The sequence below is a fragment of the Balaenoptera borealis genome, assembly GCF_965194805.1.
Source record: "Balaenoptera borealis genome assembly, chromosome: 14".
Lineage (NCBI taxonomy): Eukaryota > Metazoa > Chordata > Mammalia > Artiodactyla > Balaenopteridae > Balaenoptera > Balaenoptera borealis.
In genome coordinates, this window is record NC_138875.1 from 69,436,304 (window position 1) to 69,453,989 (window position 17,686).

General features: G+C 43.6%; 2 protein-coding genes across 4 annotated transcripts in view; one reads left to right on the forward strand and one right to left on the reverse strand.

The window, feature by feature from the left end:
• Positions 1 to 14,551, reverse strand: part of TTC28 (tetratricopeptide repeat domain 28) — a 648,733-nt gene extending 634,182 nt beyond the window's left edge. Inside the window, exon 1 of the mRNA XM_082355559.1 lies at positions 13,499 to 14,551. Coding sequence (XP_082211685.1) covers positions 13,499 to 13,573 — 75 coding nt within the window. The 5' untranslated portion in view covers positions 13,574 to 14,551. The remainder of the gene's footprint in view (positions 1 to 13,498) is intronic.
• The window catches only part of HSCB (HscB mitochondrial iron-sulfur cluster cochaperone), a 31,033-nt gene extending 13,620 nt beyond the window's left edge, over positions 1 to 17,413 (forward strand). For 2 of the 3 annotated variants that reach the window (XM_082355613.1, XM_082355611.1), the window contains one exon: positions 2,505 to 2,642. In XM_082355613.1, the coding sequence (XP_082211739.1) occupies positions 2,505 to 2,596 (92 nt within the window). In that variant the 3' untranslated portion in view covers positions 2,597 to 2,642. Of the gene's footprint in view, positions 1 to 2,504; positions 2,643 to 14,495 lie in introns of those variants that run through there. The other variant, XM_082355612.1, reaches the window with a different exon arrangement.
• Positions 17,414 to 17,686: the final 273 nt, after the last annotated feature.

Consider the following 17,686-nt stretch of genomic DNA (forward strand, 5'->3'; position numbering starts at 1 on the left):
ATGGCAACATCAAAGATCACTGATCACAGATCACTAGAACAAATATAATAATAATGAAAAAGTTTGAAAAATTGGGAGAATTACCAAAGTCTGACACAGGGACACGAAGTGAGCAAATGCTGTTGGGAAAATGTTATACATAGACTTGCTCGACGCAGGGTTGCCACAAACCTTCAATTTGTAAAAAACGCAGTATCTGCAAAGCATGATAAAACAAGATCTGCCTATAAAGTCACAGCAGCAAGAAAAGAGGTAGACCAAGCACCATGGTGGCATGCAGTCAGTAGAAGTTCAAGAAGGAGGTTTCAGAGGGCTGACAAGTTCCCATGGGAGGAGCAGGGTTAAATAGAACATAGAGGCCTCTCAAGGAGCCAGGAAAAAGAAAATATCCAGCCCGGGAGTCAATCCCCACTCAAAACGAGGAGCCAGAAAGAATTCCAGCCTGGAGCTACCTTTCAAAAGAAGGCTGGGACTCTATCCTTCTGAGAGGATACTCAGAATCGTGAGAATCCAAATCTGTCCTCACCGTGCTTCAACAGAGGTGTGTCTGCAGAATTTGAGCAGGAGTCAGACTCACCCCAGGTTCCCAAATGAGCAGGTGGGCTGGAGAGGAGACCAAGGTCTCTATGCTCACTGAAAGGTCCAACCGTCATGTCTGAGGGCCTGATGGTGTTTCCAATCTAGATCCAAGTCACGGCACCAGATTACTGTCAAAGATAAACAAAGCCAGACGTTAGTTAAAGTGCTAAGGACGGGTTCTAATCAGTAATAAGCATTGTAGTAGGGGAATAGTCCAGCATGAACTGAACTCAGCTTCGATGTGTGACTGGGCATTTTAAAGGTAGAATGAGGGAGTGGGGTGGGGGTGGGCAGCGCACAGGACCAAGGAAGTGAAAATTTACAAAAAGTGGGAAGCAGGAGTTGGACCATTTGAAACCCATCTGGGTTTGCTAACGGGCACTTCTTGAAGTTAGGTTCCTACCCTCCCACAGACCCTGGGAGACGGGCCCTAGCTTCAGGTGTAAACTGTGATAAATTCTTTTGGCAGCCCTGTGTTCTCAGGCAGGCATTTTAAGGTGGGGCTGGAATCATCCTAGGGATGCCGCCTTTGAGCTGTAAGTAACTATGTTATTGTTTGTTCAAGTCCCTATAGGCCAAGGTGGAGGGCTAGTCAAGAAGAGGGCTCAGAGGAGCCTGGCTAGAGTTTGGTGAAGGAGATAATTTTTGTCAGCACCAACGTTCATACAATTTTTCATAATAGCTAACAGGTGAAAGCAACCTAACTGTCCATCAGCTGATGAATGGATAAACAAAATGTGGTCTATCCATACAAGGGAATATTATACAGCCTTTAAAAGGAAGGAAATTCTGATGCATGCTACAACATGGATGAACCTTGAGGATATTATGCTAAGTGAAGTAAGCTAGTCACAAAAAGATAAACACTGTATGATTTCACTTACATGAGGTCCCTAGAGCAGTCAAATTCATAGAGACAGAAAGTAGAATGGTGGTTGCCAGGGACCAAAGGGAATGGGGAACAGCAAGTTATTGTTTCATACGTAGAGTTTCAGTTTTGTGAATGTACTTAATGTCACTGAGTTCTACACTTAAAAATGGTCACAATGGTAAATTTATGTCATGTATATTTTATCATAATTAAAAGAATATTTATAAATACAAAAAAATAATCAAATGAAATAAAGAAATAAACATGACTACTGCCTTCAAGCCCCTGGTAGGCCCTTTGTAATTGCATTCCCCTTCCATGGTAGCAACTAGTCTCCTGAATTTTTGTACTAACCATTCCCTTGCTTTTCTTGGTAGTTTTAACCATATATGAATATAACGGTGTATTATTTTATTACACATAAATCTAAGTCAGGGTTTCTCAACCTTGGCACTACCAACATTTTGGGCCAGATAATTCTTTGTTGTGGGGGGCTGTCCTGTACACTGTAGGCTGTTTGGCAGCACCTCTGGCCTCTGCCCACTAGATGTCAGTGCCACCTCCCCAGGGTGACAACCAAAAAACGTCTCCAGACATTGCCAAACATCCCCACAGGCGAGAAATCACCCGCAGTCAAGAACCACGGGTCTAAGGGCATCTTTCCAGAACCTGCGAGCCTCCTGGGGGCAGCTCTGTGTCGCAGCACCTGGCACAGAGAAAGCACCAGGTGCTTCCACATCCTCGTCAGGGTTAGACCACCGTGTATGATAGGGGAAAACTCTTAAAACACAACTTAGTTATTGGGTATTGTCCTGAAGAAGAAGCAGCTTCTCATTTAAAGTCTGAATCCTGTGAAGAAGCATGCTTTTGCTCCCTTTGGTTAAGCCCTTTATCCCCTGAACAATCCAGATGTTTTCTCTTTCTCAAATCTACTGAGTAATTGATCAGCCTTCCAGAGCCTGGGGCTCAGCTTTGATCCGGCTGCCTTGGATAATAGAGTGATTTTATTCTTGCTTGAAATGAAGCCACGCATTAATGTCTCTCTTTATTTCAGATGATTTTGAAAAAGCCAAGGAACTTTTAACAAAGATGAGATACTTTTCAAACGTTGAAGAAAAGATTAAGTTAAAGAAGATTCCCCTCTAATGGTTGCTAATTTTAAAGTTTTAAAAATAAAGTTCTTATCTATTTCTTTTCTGGACTCTGCTGATTCAGAGTAGAGGTGTTTCAACCGCTTTGACCATCTTTCTTTTCTTTCTTCCTTTTTTTTTGGCTATGTTGGGTCTTGTTGCTGTGCGCGGGCTTTCTCTAGTTGCGGTGAGCTGGGCCTACTCTTCGTTGGCGGTGCGCGGCCTTCTCATTGTCGTGGCTTCTCTCGTTGCGGAGCACAGGCTCTAGGCACGCAGGCTCAGTAGTTGTGGCTTGCGGGCTGTAGAGCGCAGGCTCAGTAGTTGTGGCACACAGGCTTAATTGCTCCGCGGCATGCAGGATCTTCCTGGGCCAGGGCTCGAACCCGTGTCCCTTGCATTGGCAGGCAGATTCTTAACCACTGCGCCACCAGGGAAGCCCGCTTTGACCATCTTAATTAAACCTGTGGCTCAAGCATTAGTGGGCTGCAAGGCTTGTCATGTCAGCAGAAGAACAACCCAGCCAGGGTTTGAGTGGTCGGTTCTTCATGGGATACTTGATATACCATGTTCCTCATCTAGGCCTGTGGATGAGGAGGTGGAAGTAAGGCCAACTCGAGGCCCTCGAGGGGAGGGGAGTTTTTCTGCAAAGGGCCAGTAGTAAATATTTTGGACTTTGTGGGCCATACCGCCTCTGTTGCAAATAAACTCTGCCCTTGTGGCACATTATTTACTAAACAGGCAGTAGGCTAGATTTGACATGGGTTTGCCACCCTCTGCTGTAGAACCACATCTTCCTTCCAATGGCATGACGTTCACAAATAGATAGTCAGTCTTGTTAGTGTGTCCTTCAAGGAATCGTTTGGCAACCGTGCAAAGCTACCTAAGGGTCTCTTTGGTCTACACTTAAATACATAAATGCATTTTATCTACATGAAACATAGATAATATTATCAAGAATTAGTCTGGGAACTTCCCTGGTGGTCCAGTGGTTAAGAATCCACCCGCCAATGCAGGGGACACGGGTTCGATCCCTGGTCGGGGAACTAAGATCCCACAAGCCGCGGGGCAACTAAGCCCACGTGCCGCAATGAAAGGTCCCGCGTACCTGCAACTAAGACCCGATGGCAGCCAAAAATAAAAGTTAGTTTTAAAAAGTTAGTAACTGTTTTAAAAAAAAATGAATTAGTCTGGTATTAAACACTAACCACATGTTCAGCTCCACCTTGATGAAGTGGAGCATTTTAAATTTATTCCTGAACAGCTGCTCTCCTGTCACCAGAAGCAGCTTCCCTTCCCTTTTTGGATCTTTGGAAATTCAGTTTAAGTTCTTGATACATTTCCAGAAGAAAAAAAAAATTTTTTAAGTCTCTGGATCAAGGAAGATTAAAATAGAAAATTCGGATGAAAAATTCTGAGAAACAGCATTCAAATTCTTAGAGAGAATTGCTTGTTTATAAGTGAAAAAATTCAGGGTTCTGAACCAAGGTTTAAGTACTACTCCTAGAGCTTTGCATCCTCCCTTGTCATTGTCTAAGAATTTATATCTTGTGAATCCTGATCCAGTTATACTCAGTTAACATTTCAGGATTTATGGATCTTCTGAAGGCTAATGAACCACAGCAGCTGTCTGGCTTAATGGTACTGGGGAATATCAGTACAATCTCCAGCCCCCTCACAATTTACAAGAAGAACGAGTTTCTTGTCTGAACACACACAGGGAGTCCTTTAAGTAAATAATTACAAAGCAAACAAATGTCCTGATTAGTTTGGGTGCTTCTGAAAAGGAGAAAATGAAAGGAGTGTTTGAAATATGCCTGTAGACAATCTTCCATCCTTTGGAACAAAGATCAAAACCGAAACAATCTGACCACAAAAAAAATCAGATAAACAAATTTGCTTCAAACAATGTCTTTGGAGGAACTTCAAAGACACTTTCCCTTACCTGTTGCCATCAGCTGGAAAGGCCACTGGACCTCCCAGCAAACCATTTCTTTTTTTTTTCTTTTTTTTTGGCCGCACAGCACGGCATGTGGGATCTTAGTTGCTAGACCAGGGATCGAACCCATGCCCCCTGCATTGGAAGCACGGAATCTTAACCACCGGACCGCCAAGGAAGTCCTGAGCAAACATTTCTGATTGGGGGAATAAATTTAAAAGACTTTATTTCTGAGACATGGCTTCTGAGTCAGTGGAATTACTTATTTTTCCCCTCTCTTCCAAATTCTTTCCCTTTTAGTCTAAACTCCAAGTTTAGGTGGACTTCTAAATCCAGGAACCCTTTCAAGTGTTCCCTGACAAAGCACTATGGGAGGGATGCTTCTAGACCTCTGAAAGGTTAGCAGCCCTATTTGGGTTAAAGTTTCTGACTGAGTGAAGGAAATTAAGCACCCACCTCCTAACCCCACATCGTTCTTCATATGGCATCAGAGCAAGTCAGAAGTTTTGACTAATTTGTGACTGCTCCAGTGTCAGATAGGCCTGGTGTTTTGGACTGAATGTGTCCCCCCCAAAATTCGTATGTTGACTCCCTAACCTCCTGTGTGGCTGTATTTGGAGATGGTGCCTCTAGGGAAGTAATTAAGGATAAATGAGGTTGTAAAGGTGAAGCCCTGGTTTTATAGATTAGTGTCCTTATAAGAAAAACACCCTTGCTCAGTCTTCCCACACTCATGCACCAGGGAAAGGCCCTTTGAGAAAGCCAGGGAGACGCCTACCATCTACAAACCAGGAAGAGACTCCTCAACAGATAGTGAAACTGACTCTGACAGCACCTTGATCTTGGACTTCCAGCCTCCAGACTGTGAGAAAATTAATTTCTGTCGTTTAAGACACCCAATCTGTGATATTTTGTTACGGCAGCCTGAGCAGACTAATACACCTGGGTTTTTTTGTTTATTTGTTTGTTTAATTTATTTATTTTTGGTTGCATTGGGTTTTTGTTGCTGCACGCGGGCTTTTCTCTGGTTGCAGTGAGCGGGGGCTACTCTTCGTTGTGGTGCGCGGGCTTCTCATTGCAGTGGCTTCTCGTTGCGGAGCACGGGCTCTAGGTGTGTGGGCTTCAGTAATTGTGGCACGTGGGCTTCAGTAGTTGTGGCACGCGGGCTTCAGTAGTTGTGGCACGCGGGCTCCGTAGTTGTGGCGCATGGGCTTAGTTGCTCCGCGGCATGTGGGATATTCCTGGACCAGGGCTCGAACCTGTGTCCCCTGCATTGGCAGGCGGACTCTTAACCACTGCACCACCAGGGAAGCCCCTACACCTGGTTTTGAATTACAGCTCTGCCACTAATTTGCTGTAAGTCCGTGATTGTGCTAAGCTTCATTTCCTCATCTTTAAAATGGTGATAATAATAATAGTACCACACTCACAGGGTCATTGTGAAGATTAAATGGAATAAATTATGCAAATTGTTTAGCCCAGTGCATGGCACGTAAGCACTCAAATGTGATTTTTTAAATGGTAATGACTACTTTTGTTTTTATTTTGGCAACAAAGTCATGCCTTTCACTGCAGAGTAAATATTCTCCTTTCAACAAAGGTTCAAGCACCTACTTTGTGTAACAGAATGCTGTAACCTGAGAGAGTAACACAGAACAGTGAGATGCTTCCTGTCTATTTGGGGAGAAGACTTCTACACCAATAACCAAAACAATGATAAAAGTTCCCATTTGCTGTGCACTAACTGTGTGCCAGGCACTATGGGCAGTACTTTGCATGATTCCATCAAATTAAACCCAATTCCACCCATTTTACAGATGAAGAAACAAGGTCCCAGAAGGTAAGAGAGTCAAGAGCAGGGATTCAAACCCAGGCCTGTCTGCAAAGCCTCTGCTCTTAGGGAGTCTGAACCGGCCAAGATTAAGTACCAGCCAAGGGACTAAACAATCTTTACAAGAGGGGCCATTTACCAGGGCCTGCTCCATGCCAAGCCAAAGCAGTATTTGATCCAAGTCTCTGTTTCCAAAGTTTGCACATACAGCTTCACTGGGCACAGGGAAAGATCACTCCCAGGTGTGGTAACCAGGGAAGAAGTCTTCAGGGAAGAGGGGAAGTGGCATCCAGACAAGCAGAGAGAGACTGTGTCAGGTGTCCCCAAGACCACCCCTAGTTTCAACGACTCAAGGGGAGAACCCACAGGACTCGGTACATAGTCCTACTCATGGCTATGAATTATTACAGCAAAAGGATACAAAGTTAAATCAACAAAGAGAAAAGGCACGTGGGGTGAAGTCTGACGGAAACCAGGCACAGGCTTCCAAGGCTCCTTTCCCTAGTGCAATCACAGAGAACACACTTAATTCCCCGGCAGCAAGTTGTGACAACACGTGTGAAAATGCTGTCTGCAAGGGAAGCTTGTTAGAAACTCAGTACCCAGAGTTTTTCTTTGGTGCTGGTCACATAAGCACTCTTTGTCTAGCATGTGCCAAAATTCCAGACTCCAAGAAAGAAAACAGGTATTCAGCATAAATTACATTGTTTGTACAAACAATTTAGGCAGAGTGAGCCACTCTTATCAGTTCTGGAAATAGGGAAACCCTCCCCAAATCCAAGTTCCCAGACACCAGCCAAGGGCCAACCTTGTAAGCAGGACTTTATAAGGATGTGCAATCTTGGGGCTGCTGGGTTAACTCTTTTCTGCACAGAAGTCAAGGGGCGGTCCTGTCACAGTTGAGGGAATTATATAACAAGTAATCTATAATCAGAGAGGAAAGCACCTCCGTTGCAAAAGGGCTTTTTCCTGTCTCCGTGGCCTCCACCAGGCAGAGAGAAAGATGCTGCTGAGTGGACAAAGCAGTCATGCCACGTAGTGTGCTCAGCAGCAAGTGACAAATAGCTGCAGCAGACTCAGACCTAAAGCTTTGCTTTGACAAAGAATTCCTTTGGTTCTGTCACTTTTGATAACATGTTGGATATATCAGATGTGGCCAGATGAAAAAACAAAGAGAAGACACCATCTTTTCCTTTCTAGGTATCAGTGTTGGGAGGCAAGAGAGACTCAGCAGAGTTCAGAGGGGTGAGGGCTCCAGGGAGGAAACACACACGGGTGACGGTGGCGGAAGTGGCTGCTATCAGAGAGGGGTGAGGTCTTTGAAGAATTGCGAGCACACGCCCCATCTCAAAGCTGGGGAGGAGGCGGGAGATGCTACTCAACCCTGGTAATTGCTGCCATGGCGAGATTCAGACGTGGTGTTGACAATCTCTGGATTGTTTCAAGAGAAGCTGGAACTGGGATTTTAATAGGAAATTTCCCTGGGGCTGCCCATGGAAACACCAAGCAAGAAAGAGCTAAGTCAGCTGGGGAAAGGAGAGAGGTGAGAAAGGGCTGCAGAGGAAGTAATAGGAGAGCAGTAGGGTAAAAAATGAGACAGTTCACCCAGGGAACCAAGGAAGGAAGAATTTCGGTTACAAATTATATTTGTGATACTGCAGATTTCAGAGAATCAGACAGAATTGGTTTTTGTATCTGGTAGTTCCTCTTACTCACTGTATGACCTTGAGCAGTTAAGTTCTCTAGGTTTCATTTTTCTCATCTGTAAGACAAGGATAACCATAGCACCAACCTCAATCATGACGAAGTAGAGATATGACATCAGGAGGGAAGAGAATATAAAATAATGCACACAAAGTGCTCAGCACAAGGCCTGGCACTACACTCAGCAAATATTAGTGGGAAGCATAGAATGAGATGGGGGCAGAGAGGAGGGGTCCCTAACCTTGACCAGTGAGCTAAATCTTGAAGGATTAGAGAGGCATTTGCATTTTCAAGTAGGTTAGCAGGAGAAATGGCATGCATGCAAGTAAAGAAGAATCTTACTGCAACAGGGTGAGGGTGGGAGTGGGGAAGGGGTAGAGATGCTATTGAGAAGGAGGCAGCCAGAGCAGGAGGAGCAGTGTAGACATTGGAGTAAAGGAGACCCATCTGGGGACTTCGGTAGAGTTGAGAGCTGATGTTTCCTGAACAAAGGCAGCATTATGGTAAGGGGACAGTAAGTGGACAGATTCAACAGCATTCTAGGAGATGGGACCATTAGGACTTGGCTGCTAATAGGGCTATGATGAGTGCTGAGTTAAGGGGACTCAAGTGTCTGGTGTGAGCACTGGGAGGATGGAGAGGCCTTGACCCAGGAAGAGGGGCTGCAGCTTGCGGTGGGGGGGCGCTGAGCTCCACTTGGACAGGTTGTATTTGTGACCTTGGAACTTCCTGTAGATGTTCGATAGGCAACTGGAGGATGGCTTGCAGCTGAGGAAGACTGTCTGGGCAGGAGACACAGATCTGGTGGGTGGCATTTAATAAGCATGTTACACTCCGCTTCTCACTGAATCCTCAAATGGGCCCGTTCAGGCAAGAACTATCATCCCCATTTCATGGATGGAGAAACTAAGGCTTTGAAGAGCAGAGTAGCTCTTCCAAGTTCACATAGTAATAGTTTGGGGGAAAATCAAACTCGGGTCGCTAACTTCAGAAAATGGGCAGCTGGTACACAGTGTAGGTTTGGGAAGATGAAAAAGTTCTGAAGGTGGATGGTGGTGATGGTTGCACAACACGAATGTGCTTAATGCCACTGAATTGTGCACTTAAAATTGTACACTTAAAAAGGGTCAAAAGGGTAAATTTTATGTTATATATATTTTACCACAATAAAAAAAAAAGAAAGAAGGAAAATGTGGTCTTGACCACCAATTATATTGCAAGTGTTGGCTGAGGAGCCATCATTTCTCTCTATGCTGTTTTTATAATGTTTGCTTTCATCCCTATGATAATATTTTCTATTTTGTCTGGCTTCCTTAGTTTCAAATTCTCAGAGGAGAGGAAACCTCACTATAACACCTATGAATCTCTTAGTCACAAGAGTTACCAAATTCCCTAGGAAATTTGGTATATATTAGGTATACATATATATATTAGAAAAAAATAGCACATACCAGTAACAAGCAAGGTAGTTTGTAACACACATTGACCTAAGCCAACTCGGTCATGCATAACTATAGGGTTCCTTTCAGTAAGTGTCAGAAACCACCAAGACTATGAGATAGGTGAGGTTGGCTATTCCCCCACTACCTTTCTACTGGGTTTGTTTTTTTAAAAAGTTGCATTGAGATATATATACCATGAAGCTCACCCATGCAAAGTGTATGTACAATTCAATGGTTTTTAGCCTATTTACAGAGCTGTGCAACCATCACCAGGATCTAATTTTATTTTTTTTAATTTATTTACTTATTTATTTATTTTTGCCTACACTGGGTCTTTGTTGCTGTGCGTGGGCTTTCTCTAGTTGCGGCAGGCGGGGGCTACTCTTCGCTGCGGTGTGCTGGCTTCTCATTGCAGTGGCTTCTCTTGTTGTGGAGCACGGGCTCTAGGTGTGAGGGCTTCAGTGGTTGTGGCATGCGGGCTCAGTAGTTGTGGCTCACGGGCTCTAGAGCGCAGGCTCAGTAGTTGTGGCACATGGGCTTAGTTGCTCCTCGGCATGTGGGATCTTCCCGGACCAGGGCTCAAACCCGTGTCCCCTGCATTGGCAGGCGGATTCTTAACCACTGTGCCACCAGGGAAGTCCAGGATCTAATTTTAGAACATTTTTGTCATCTCAAAAAGGAATTTATACCTTTCCCAACCCACCTCCCCTTCCCCTCCCCACCGCCTGCCCTAGGCAAATAATAATCTATATATTTGCCTAGTCTGGACATTTCACATAATGGATAAATGGTCTTTTGTGACTGACTTCTTTCACTTAGCATAAATGTACACGTTTTTGTGTGGGCATATATTTTATTTTTCTTGAGCATATGCCTAGGAGTGGAATTTTGTATGGTAACCCTGTGTTTAATCTGTTGAGGAACTGCCAAACTGTTTTCCAAAGTGGTTGTACCATTTACAATCTCACCAGCAGTGTATGAAGGTTCCAATTTCTCCACACTGTTGTAAACACTTGTTATTGTCTGTCTTTTTAATTTTAGCCATCCTGGTAGGTATAAAGTGGTACCTCATCTTGATTTGCATTTCTGACTAATGTTGTTGAACATATTTTCATGTACTTACTAGCCATTTGTAAATCTTTTTTGAAGAAATGTCAATTCACATCCTTTGCCCATTTTAAAACTGGGTTGTCTTTTTATTTGTTTATTTATTTATTTATTGGCTGCGTCAGGTCTTAGTTGTGACACGCAGGCTCTTCGTTGTTGTGCGCGGGCTTCTCTCTAGTTGTGGCGCGCGGGCTTAGTTGCCCCGTGGCATGTGGGATCTTAGTTCCCCAACCAGGGGTCGAACTGGCGTCCCCTGCATTTCAAGGTGGATTCTTAACTGCTGGACTACCAGGGAAGTCCCTGGGTTGTCTTTTTATTGCTGAGTTGTAAGAATTTTTTTTATGTGTTCTGCATACAAGTCCCTTATTGGATATATGACTTGCAAATATTTTCTCCCATTTTGTGAGCCATCTTTTCACTTTCTTGATGATATCCTTTGAACCACATTTCTTTTTAATTTTGATGAAGCCCAACTTATAAATCTTTTCTTATCCTTTTGGTGTCATATCTAAGAAGCCATTACCTAACCCAAGATCACAAATATTTACTTCTAAATGTTTTCCTCCATTTTGAGTTAATTTTTATGTATGATGTGAAGCAGGGGTCCAACCTCGCTCTTGCAAGTGACTATCCAGTTGTCCCCAAATCATTGTTGAACAGTCCATCCCCCCCACATTGAATTGTCTTGGCACCCTTGTTGAAAATTAACTGATCATAAATGTAGTACATTTCTGCATTCTGAATACTATTCTGTAGATCCATATGTCTATCCTTATACCAGTACCCCACTGTTTTGAAATTGGAAAGTGTGTTGAGAAGCTGGAGCCGGTGTATTAAATTAAGAATATGCAGATTATGACCTGCTGAATAAGGGGGCTCAAACCACCCACTTGGGATCCCCAGGTGGTTCCCTCAGCATCCGAGCTCCCACTTTGGGGAAGTGAAACCCATGGGGTGATTTTGATTAAAGGCAAAGTTTCAATATACCCACACAAAGGAAGTAAAGTCACAAGAATTTTTACTTATAGATCCCAGAAAGGGAGGTGGTTTACAGTGAGCTGGGGGAAAGGCAGTCCTCCATCCCAGGTCAGGAGTAAGCAGGAGATAGAGAGCAGGGTAGTAAGCACCTATTACTTATTAGGTAGTTGGGGCGGAGGTGACTAACTTTTTACAGGCTTAACTCTCAAGTGGTTACTTTAAGAGGTGCCCTGGGAAAAGCAAAGTGGGAACTTAACAGCGGGGATGCTAAACTCAAGTCCTTATCTAGATGTTCAGACTCTGGATGTGAGCAGGGTTATCACATTGTAAAATGCCTGGGCACCAGCTCAGAACTCTGTGTGTTTTTCTCATCGCAGAAGAGAGGTTGAATGCACCAACTTTGTTCTTCTTTATTAAGATCATTTGGCTTTCTGGGTCCCTTGCTGTTCTGACACCAGTGCAATACTGCAGTGTAATTCTGACACTAACCACCTACAGTTAGCATCAGACTCCACAAGTTTAAGGGCACAGGATTAGGTCAAACAAGATTTCCCTTATTTCAGATGCCAGCATCACATAGGGTCCTCAGGTCACCTATACTTATGACAGACCAGCTACAAATCCAGGAGGTTCCCGTGACACCTCTTTGGTTCAATAATTCACTAGAATGATTCACAGAACTGAGGGAAAAGTTATGTTTATGATGACAGTTGCATTGTTAGGGATACAAATGAAGTGACACATAGTACAAGGTATGGTAGGGTCCTGAGTGCAGAGTTTCCATGCCCTCTCCCCATGGATTCAGGGTGTTTCACCCTCCCAGTATATCACTGTGTTCACCAATCAGAAATGTTGGTGTCCAGAGTTTTTATTGGGGTTTTATTGTGCAAATATTATTGATTGAACCACTGGCCGTGTGGTTGGATTCAATCTTCAGTCTCCCTCCTCTCCCTGGGGCTGCGCTGGTCCAAAGCCACAATCCTCTAATCACGTGGGTGGTCTGTTTGGTGACCAGCCCCCATCTGGAGTCACCTCATTCATTAGCATAAACTCAGGAGTGATCTGAGGAGCTCATGAATAACACACACACCTATCACTCAAGAAATTCCGAGGGTTTAGAATCTCCCTCCAGGAACCAGAGACAAAGACCAAATTCTTTTCTTTTAATTATTAATTAATTAATTACTTTTGGCTGCGTTGGGTCTTTGTTACTGCATGTCGTGGGCTTTCTCTAGTTGCAGCGAGTGGGGGCTACTCTTCGTTGCAGTGCGCAAGCTTCTCATTGCAGTGGTTTCTCTGTTGCGGAGCACAGGCTCTAGGTGCGCGGGCTTCAGTCGTTGTGGCACGCAGGCTCCGTAGCTGTGGCTCGCATGCTCTAGAGCGCAGGCTCAGTAGTTGTGGCGCACGGGCTTAGTTGCTCCGCAGCATGTGGGATCTTCCTGGACCAGTGCTCAAACCCATGTCCCCTGCACTGGCAGACAGATTCTTAACCACTGCGCCACCAGGGAAGTCCTAAGTATTTTTCTATATCATCTGAATAGTCAAAATTTATAACAGGGTTGAAACTATGTTAAGTAATTGCATGTGGCTGATCATAATACTCCATCTAAAACATCTGTGCAAAAAAGAGATGTCCAAAACCTATAAAATAACTAGAACGCATCCTATCAAGAAACTGAGTAAAAATAAAATTTATATCTCAAACATGCAGGAAAAGAATTAAACTTAGACAAGGAAAGCATACTTCCAAAGCATAAAAAAAGGAAGCTATTCACTAGTGTACCAGCTCAATGAAGCCATTCCACATCTTGCTGAAGTACAGACTATTAAAAAATTAATAACTGCACTCAGTCAATAAAGTGTTACATTAAAATAAGAAATCAGCACAAAAGATTCCGTGAAAGTAAATGAAATTTCTACCTTTGGCCATTTGGGATTGAGAAGTCGGGCTTTGATTGCATCGTCCAGTGCCTTGTCATACTGCTGGATTTTCATATAGGCTGCAGATCTATTGCTGTATAAGATGCAGTTCTGAGGGTCAACAGCTAGGGCTTCATTGTACAGAACAATAGCTGTGTGGAAATCTCCATCATGACAGGCCTGATTACTCTGACGAACTTTCTCAACAAATTCAGCTTTGCTCAGCACTAGTCCATCAGGACTTCTCCGGCTAACAGTCTTAGCACCAAAGAGAGGAATCTACAAACAAAGAAACTTTGTGAGACAAAGTTTAGATAATCCAGAGAGGTTCCTTGTCTGAATTACAAGAGAACATGGACATTCTTCATAGTCTGCTTTATATTATAGATAACTTTTGTGCCGTGAAAGACAATAAACTTTCCAAGAAGCGGCCAACATAGTACCTTACATGCAAATGTATCACTATATATGTATGTGTGTTCACATATATACATATAGTTATAAACATACATATTTATACATGTATATTTTGATTGAGAGAATGAATGAATAAATGCAAAAATGTACTCAGGCTTTTCCTTGGCAATTTAAAGTTATACTAAGAAAAAAAGCAAAAGGGACTTCCCTGGTGGCGCAGTGGTTAAGAATCTGCTTGCCGCAGTGGTTAAGAATCCCCCTGCCAAGGCAGGGGACACGGGTTCAATCCCTGGTCCAGGAAGATCCCACATGCCATGGAGCAACTAAGCCCATGCGCCACAAGTTCTGAGCCTGTGCTCTAGAGCCCGTGAGCCACAGCTACTGAAGCCCACGTGCCTAGAACCCGTGCTCTGCAAAAAGAGAAGCCACTGCAATGAGAAGCCCGTGAACTGCAATGATGCAATGAGAAGCCCCTGCTTGCCACAACTAGAGAAAGCCCACGCAGTAACAAAGAACTAATGCAGCCAAAAAAAAAAAAATTAATTAATTAATTAAAAATAAAATCTGCCTGCTAATACAGGGGACACGGATTTGAGCCCTGGTCCAGGAAGATCCCACATGCCGCGGAGCAACTACTGAGCGCCACAACTACTGAGCCTGCGTTCTAGAGCCCGCAAGCCACAACTACTGAGCCTGCGTTCTAGAGCCCACGAACCACAACTACTGAGCCCGTGTACCACAGCTGCTGAAGCTCGCTCGCCTAGAGCCCAGCTCTGCAACAAGAGAAGCCACTGCAATGAGAAGCCCGTGCACCACAACAAAGAGTAGCCCCCGCTCGCCACAACTAGAGGAAGCCCATGCACAGCAACGAAGATCCAACGCAGCCAAAAATAAATAAATAAATTTAGAAAAAACAAAACAAACCAAAATACAAACCTGTGCAGACAATATGATCTCAATTATGTGAAGATGGTTGCACTTAAGAAATTAATGAAAGGAACAAGATCAAAATATTAACTATGCTGAAGACCTAAATAGACGTTTCTCCAAAGAAGACATACAGATGGCCAAGAGGCACATGAAAAGATGCTCAACATCACTAATTATTAGAGAAATGCAAGTCAAAACTACAATGAGATAGCACCTCACACCGGTCAGAATAGCCATCATCAAAAAATCTACAAACAGGGACTTCCCTGGTGACGCAGTGGTTAAGAATCCACCTGCCAATGCAGGGGACACGGGTTCGAGCCCTGGTCCGGGAAGATCCCACATGCCGTGGACCAACAAAGCCTGTGTGCCACAACTACTGAGCCTGTGCTCTACAGCCTGAGAGCCACAATTACTGAGCCCGCGTGCCTAGAGCCCGTGCTCTGCAACAAGAGAAGCCACTGCAGTGAACATCCCGCGCACCACAGCGAAGAGTAGCCCCCACTCACTGCAACCAGAGAAAAGCCCGCGTGCAGCAATGAAGACCCAACGCAGCCAAAAATAAAATAAATTTTTTAAAAAATCTATCTACCTGCAGACCTGCCAGATTTCCCAGAGCAGAGTGCCTCATTCCTGATCTCTGCCCTGAACTCCTTTCAGAGTGTGCTGAAAGTCAGCTCTTGCAGTGGCTAATGACCTAATCCTTATAAAGCCAGATGGTGAGTGACATTCTTTAGTTAGTATTTGATTTAGGCATCAAGGTAACACTGGCCTCTTATAATGGATTGGGAAAATTTCCCTCCTCTTCTATTTGCTGGAAGAGTTTGTAAAGGATTGCTGTTAATTTTTCTTTAAATATTCAGTAGATTTCACTGGTGAAGCCATGTGGACCTGGTCTTTTCTTTGTAGGAAGATTGTTAATTACTAATTCAGTCTCTTATTATAGGTCTATTCAAAATTTCTATTTCTTCTCAAATCAGTTTTAATTTGTCTTTCTATGAATTTATCCATTTCATATAAATTATCTAATTTGTTGGCATACATTTGTTTATGATTTTCCCTTATAATTCCCTCTTTCATTCCTAATTTTAGTAATTTGAGTCTTTGCTTTCTGTTTCTTGATCCATCTAGCTAAAGGTTTGTCAGTTTGTCAGTTGTGTTAGTCTTCTCAAAGAATCAACTTTTAGTTTCCTTGATTTCTCTCTTTTTTTCTACTCTTTATTTCATTTATTTCTGCTCTAATCTTTATTATTTCCTCCCTTCTCCTTGCTTTGTATTTAGTTTACTCTTCCTTTTTCTAGTTTCTTAAGGTGGAAGTGTTTATAGCTAAATTTCCCTTAGGCATTGCTTTTACTGAATCCCATAAGTCTTGGTATGTTGTATTTTTGTTTTCATTCATCTCAAAGCATTTCCCAGTTTCCCCTGGGATTTCTTTTTCACCCTTTGGTTCTACTAGGTTTTTTGGGGTTTGTTTTCTTTTTCTACTAGGTTTTTTAAATAAATTTATTTATTTTATTTATTTATTATTTTTGGCTGTGTTGGGTCTTTGTTGCTACGTGTGGGCTTTCTCTAGTTGCAGCGAGTGGGGCTTATCTTGTTGCAGCGAGTGGGGCTTCTCTTGTTGCGGAGCACAGGCTCTAGGGCACGCAGGCTTCAGTAGTTGTGGTGAGAGGGCTTCCGTAGTTGTGGCTCGCAGGCCCTAGAGCACAGGCTCAGTAGTTGTGGCACACGGGCTTAGTTGCTCTACGGCATGTGAGATCTTCCCAGACCAGGGCTTGAACCCGTGTTCCCCGCACTGTGCCACCAGGGAAGCCCTCTACTAGGTTTTAATGAAAGCAAGTTTCACAAAAAATTCTTCCTTCAGTAAGGACATTTAGCAAGCAGGCACAAAATAGTGATACGACTTATTCTAGAATCTCCAAGTCCCAGCTCTGTTCCTCTTTGTTTCTCCAAAATTCATTACACAAAAGGTTCATCTGAGGCAAATGAAAAAGTATTCCAGTGGCAGGGTATGACCAAGAACCCTCCCCACCAGTATGGAGCACAGGACTAGTTAAGAATCAAACCAAGAATGCTATCTTGAGTACAAGAGGGTGAAGGGCTCACTAGATTTTTATACCTTATTAATGCCAGGATGAAGACACCCCCAAAGTAATTCCAATTAGTCCACATCTTAAACACCACTCATCTTATCAATGAAAAACTAATTTCAAGGGCTTCCCTGGTGGCGCAGTGGTTGAGAGTCTGCCTGCCAATGCGGGGGACATGGGTTCGAGCCCTGGTCTGGGAAGATCCCACATGCCGCGGAGCAACTGGGCCCGTGAGCCACAATTACTGAGCCTGCGCGTCAGGAGCCTGCGCTCCGCAACAAGAGAGGCCGCGACAGTGAGAGGCCCGCGCACCGCGATGAAGAGTGGCCCCCGCTCGCCGCAACTGGAGAAAGCCCTCGCACAGAAACGAAGACCCAACACAGCCATAAATTAAATAAATAAATAAATAAACAATATGAGTTAGTCTAAACTATAAAAAATAAAATAAAATAAAGAACTCAAAGGACAGTCAGCTTCTTGATCAGCCATATTGAAATTTAAAAAAAAAAAAACTAATTTCAAAATTGATAATGTTAAAGAGCAGAAATTCTAGAGTTCAGAAAAGTGAAAGACAGCTGAAGCACTTGTAAGAGTTGCCTTTGATTGAATCTCCTTGCCACCCAGGAGTGTGTATTGTGGTTAGGGAGGAGCATACCCGCCCTGGGGTGGACCAGTGCCAACACAAACATTCCATCGCTCAGTCTGTGGAGAAATAATAGAAAGAAAATTGTAGGTCACATCACAGTGTAAT